General features: G+C 43.6%; 1 protein-coding gene across 1 annotated transcript in view; it reads right to left on the bottom strand.

Moving 5' to 3' along the window:
• Positions 1 to 2,829, bottom strand: part of Actr6 (ARP6 actin related protein 6 homolog) — a 23,516-nt gene extending 20,687 nt beyond the window's left edge. The window contains exon 1 of the mRNA XM_023718125.1: positions 2,509 to 2,829. Within this exon, the coding sequence (XP_023573893.1) occupies positions 2,509 to 2,576 (68 nt within the window). The 5' untranslated portion in view covers positions 2,577 to 2,829. The remainder of the gene's footprint in view (positions 1 to 2,508) is intronic.
• Between the last annotated feature and the right edge of the window lie 2,707 nt (positions 2,830 to 5,536).

Genomic DNA, 5,536 nt, shown 5'->3' with positions numbered 1-5,536 from the left:
AAAAAAGATTAGTGGGGATGGACTCACAAGTTCACAACTCCAGCCTAAAATTAAATTTTCATAAAGCAAAAGATTGTCAATCAGTCAAAAGGATGCTGGCTTCCCACCACATCCTCCCCTGCTTCCTCTAGGACACACGTTTATCTTGTTTTTTCCTACTTTACTCGGCTAACGCTCACTTTTCCAAGGAACTCTGCTGAAAGGATACAGAAGTAGGAACTACTTTTAGATACTGTTGTAGCCCTTCATGAACTTACACTCTGGAAAGAGACAAATCAGTGCTATTACCACACACAGGGACGTACACACGCACCACACTGGGAGCACACTGTACAAATGTTTTGTGTCTGCTTATTGCACTTACTACATACAAGCACTGTTTCCCCTATATGTTTAAATATTCTTTGAGAATATAATTTTTAAAAACATGCCACCAAAAAAAAAAAAAAAAAAAAAGAAAACAAAAGAAAAAGAAAGTAACTGGATAGACAGTCTGCAGCAACACATCCCTGTAATTGCAGGTACTCAGAAACCCTCACAGGAAGGCTCCATAGACTTGCAGCTTAAGGCCACCTTAGGCCACATAGTGAAACTTTGTTTCTTAAATTAAGAGACAGAGTGAGTGGGTGGCAGAGATAGAAAGATACCAAGCAAGCACAGATGCAGGAAGCACTACTAAAGTACAAAACCCAAGGGCATGTGAGACAGCTCAGCCGACCCAGCACCTGCTTAGGCAAGGGCCGGGACCAGGGCTTGATCCCCCATACCGCATACCACATACTGCCCTGGCCCCAACCTCAGGCACACTGAGCCGGCCACCTGTAATTCCAGCACTGGGGAGGTTGAAAACAGGAAGAACACTACAAGTCCAACCTGCGTAGCAAGACCCTGCACAAAACACATAAATAAAGTGCAAAGCCCTGTGTTCAATGCCCAGCACCAAAACTGAAAGAAGCTGCGCTGCTATCAATCTCACAGTTGTATTACGGTGCATGCAGCCAATTTCCTATTACTTATTTTCTATAGTTAATGGCACACAAAGTATAGAAGCAATAAAGAATATCCTTGTATTCATTCTTATCAAATACCTCTAAATGATTCCTTAAGTGCTAACAAAATTGCTGTCAAAGGCTATCAACAAATGCCTGGGCACGGTGGTGCACGCCGATGCACACCTGTGATCACAGCGTTTGAGAGGATGAGGCAGGAGGACGGTTGCAAGTTTGAGGCCAGTACAAAGTGAGCTCTCAAGGCCTGTCTGAACTGCAGAGAGAGACCCTGTCTAAAAAGATGAAGAAAAAAAAAAAAGAGACTAACAATTTATATTCCTATTCATTTTTTTTAAATTAATTCATTTCAGATACAGGGTCTCGCCACGCAGCTCAGATTCATAGTAATCGTACTGTTGCAGCGTCACCAGTGCTGGGACTACAGGCATGTGCCACCACGATAGGTTTTGGGGTCAGCACAGCACCCAGTGCAGGGGATGGAACTCGGAACCTTGTGCTTGCCAGGCAGGTGCTTCTGCCGCCGGGCTATCTTCCTAGCCCCTTGAGTTATTTTTTAAAAAAATAAGAGGGCCCAGGATATAGCTCAGCAGAACAGCACCTGTCTGGTAAATGGAAGATTCTGAGTTTGATTCCCCTACCAAAAAAAAAGAAAAAAAGAAAGAAAGAAAAAAGAAAAGAAAGAAAGAAGAGCTGGGTTCAAGTTCAGTGATAAAGCACTCACCTAGCACATGTGAGGACCTAAGTTTGATCCCCAGACACGAAAAAAAAGTTATCTATTCAAACACAAATTTTATGAATATGCACCTTACGAATGCATTTTAGTACATTATTTCTGTTTAGTTGACTTTATCAATCAGGCCAACCATTAGGCTACTGCTAGTCTCTATACCTTCTATCTCAGACTTTGTAAAGTTCAAAGCCCAAGGCCACGTGAGACAGCTCAGCGGACCAAGCACCTGCTTAGGCAAGCGCAGGGACCAGGGTTTGATCCCCCATAGCGCACAGTGCACTGGCCCCAACCCCGGGCACGCTGAGCCGGCCACCTGTAATCCCAGGTCGAATTTTTATTTTACGACGCTGACGCTGCAACAGTATGATTGTTACGAGTCCGAGCTGTGTAGTGAGACCCTGTGGCTTTTTTATTTTGCAGGTCATCTGACACTTTGAAGAGCCAATGAAATTTATAATCGCATCCCCAAGAAACACAATACATCCCAAATGTTGCCCACTTTTGAAGGTTCATGAACCATTATTTGTCCTTTCCTAACGAATGCATCAAAAAGCCTACTCTCCTTGGCTATTTTTTTGCTACAAAATGAAACAAAGCCCACTTCCGGAGTGCACAGCCCAAACCAAACCGAAGTCCATTCGGTTTCAGAGCATCGCAGCCACTAATCGGCTCCAACCAGAGCACCCTTCTGGCTCGGGTTAGGGCCGCTGAGCGCGTCTGCATGCACAACTTCTAGGTCCTTGTCCCTTGTGGAACTCGAACACTTACGAGACATTTTCGTGGCTGTAACCGATTTTAGCGTTGTAGGCTCCGTTATCCAGCACTAAGGTCGTCATTTCAGAACCAGCCACACGGACCCGCAGTCGCTTTCCCTTCCGGCCCTTCTGCTCAAGCTTCTTCCGGTTCTCTGTGGTTTACTGGGCGGAGCTTAGGGCGCGCTTCCGGTTACCCTGGCAACGGGGGACGCCAGAAGCCAGATGATTGAACATCCGGGTTTGGTTTGGTTTGGTTTGGTTTGGTTTGGTTTGAACACCTCTTTTTTAATGCTAACTTATCCAGGTGATGGCGAGATTCGTCAAGATGCAAAAACATTCCCCGCGTGGAATTGGGTGTGAAATGTCTAGCCTCATTTCCTGACACTACCCATCCGATTGTGGGGCTCAAGCGTCATCAATTATGTATTGTTTTGTCAGCGTCTTTCCTTTAAAACTCATGATTACACTTCCCTCTTCTCCTGCTACTTGTTTTTCAGGGCTTAGCTTTGGTGTCTTTAGTTCAGAAGGGCTTGTTGACATCAGACAAGCTCTCCCTCTATTCCCATTCCTGGAATTAGGTGCCCGCCTATGTTTTCCTTTTACAGCAGTTAAAAAGAAAAGAAAAGAAAAGGAAACTAACAGTTTCATAATAGTTAAGAGAAAGAATTTGGGATTGGGATCCAAAACACAAGATGGCTCTGTAGGGGCCAGGGAGATAGTTCAGTAGAATACGTGCTTGTTTGGCAAGTGCAAGGGCCTGAGTTCAATACCTGGTTCCGCAAAAAAAAAAAAAAAAAAAAAAAAAAGGCTGTGTAACCATGAAGATGATAAAGATTAATACATTTACAGAGTATAAGTTGTTCACATATATTAACTAAATTAATCTTTACATCTCTATGACATACGTGGTTTACAGTGGAGCCCTCTAAATTTAAACTGTTAAGTGAAATCCTGCCTCTGCCATTACACAGCTTGGATAAGTTAGTTGAGTACTCTGCCTTGGGTCTTGTATAGAAAATGGAATAATATTGGGCACACTCCCTTACTGAACTTTTTCTTTTTTAAATTTATGTATTTGGTACAGGCTCTCCCTATGACACAGCTTTGACTCGTGGTGATCCTCCTGTTTTTAGCCGCTCCAGCGCTGGGATTGCAGGCTTGGGCCACAACTCCTGCTCTCCGTTGCAGGCTTAGCGCGCCTGGGGGGTGGGGCCAGCGCAGAACGCGGCACCAGGAATCGAACCCTGGTCCCTGAGCCTGCCTAAGCAGGCGCTTAGTCCTCTAAGTCTTGCCGGCCCCTTTAGTGAACTTTGGAGAAGTCTTTATTTTTTGAAATTGTTTTATGGAGAATAAACAATAAAAGTCAAGTATGAGGCAGAAGTTACTATCATCATCGTCCTTTATCATCTACTCATCCTCTTTTCCCACATGGAAAATTTTAGGCTGGCCAGATGTCTCAGCGGATTGAAGCGTCTGCTCAGAGGCAGGGGCTAGGTTTCCATCACCAGCTTGCTGTGCCTGCCCCGCCCCAGGGGCATGCTGAGACAACGAATGAGAATGAGCGTGGTGGTGCACACCTGCAATCCCAGTGCTTGGAAGGCTGAAAAACCGGAAGGGTCACTATGAGTCCAATCTGTGTACTGAGACCCTCAAGACCCTATACTAAATACATAAAAAAAGAAAAGAAAACTTTAGGTCAGGCACTTTAGTCTGTTGATGTATTTCTTTGTATCAAAACATCCACTGAATGTCTACAATTAATTATCTAAATTTAGTCATTCTAGTTTTCCAAGCTTAATATTAAAATGATAAAATCTTACTCTAAATAATATACATTGTAAAAAATAAAAAAATAACTGTATTTAATCTTCTTTTGTCTCTCCTTAACACTTGCATGCACTGTGGTCAAGAATGTTCTTGTTCTGGGCTTTAGCTATCACTGAATGTATATGACTCCTCAACCAAAATCTCTATTCTTTTCTCTTTTCTCTTTTTTTGGTACTGGGATTGAACCCAGAGCCTTTATAATGAGCTACATTCCTACAGCACGACCAGCCCAGTTTTGCATTTTATTTTTACACAGCATCACACTAAATCACTAAGTTGTCCAGGCTGGTTCGAGCTGGCAATAATTCTGCCTTGGTATCCCAGAGTGCTGGGATTAGAGGTGTGCTGGTAAATGCTTAACAACTGCATTTCTTTTTTTTTTTTTTTTGAACCGGGGATTGAACTCAGACCCTTGTGCTTTTTCATTTATTTATTTATTTATTTATGTGTGTGTGTGTGTGTGTGTGTGTGTGGCCAGCTCAGCCCACCAGGGGGCGGGGCTGGCTGGCATGTGGTGCTGGGGGATTGAACCGCGGTCCCTGTGCTTTGCTAAGCTTGTTCTAAGTAGGTGCTTTAGACCACTGAGCCATCTCTCCAGCCCAACAACTGCATTTCTAGAGGAAAATAACCCTTGATTTGTCATGTTTGTCAGTTTTTATGTGTGAATACTGTGTCCAGGCTGATTTCAAATTATAGTGAAGGCACCAGACATAACCCAGAGGTGGGAAGAGATGCATTTAAATGGTTCCTAAGAGTTGGATCTCGCTTGCCTGGCAAGCACAGGGTCCTGAGTTCAATCCCCAGGACACGCAAAAAAAAAAAAAAAAAAAGAGCCGGTTCATCCGGGTGTGGTGGTGGCACATACCTGTAATCGCAGTAGTACTCAGGAGGCTGAAGCAGAAAGATCGCTGTGAGTTTGAGGACAGCATGGGCTACAAAGTGAGCTCAAGGCTAACCTGAACTGTATATCAAGACCCTGTTTCAAAAAAGAATACCCCCCCAAAAAAACCCACAGAAAGGTGTCAGTTGAACTCACTGTAGCATAAACTGATCAATAAAATCTCTAAATTTCTTTACCTCGGGGGCCAGGGAGGTGGCTGAGTGGAATAAGCGCTTCCCTGGCAAGGGCAAGGGCCTGAGTTCAATCCCTGGTTCTGCTACAAAATAAATAAATAAATTAATTAATTAAAAAAATAAAATTGGCATATGTAAAT

This window comes from Octodon degus, unplaced genomic scaffold (genome assembly GCF_000260255.1).
Source record: "Octodon degus isolate 3935 unplaced genomic scaffold, OctDeg1.0 scaffold00004, whole genome shotgun sequence".
In the NCBI taxonomy this organism is placed as follows: domain Eukaryota; kingdom Metazoa; phylum Chordata; class Mammalia; order Rodentia; family Octodontidae; genus Octodon; species Octodon degus.
Note: the sequence above shows the minus strand (reverse complement) of the source record. Positions and strands in the feature narration are given on the sequence as shown.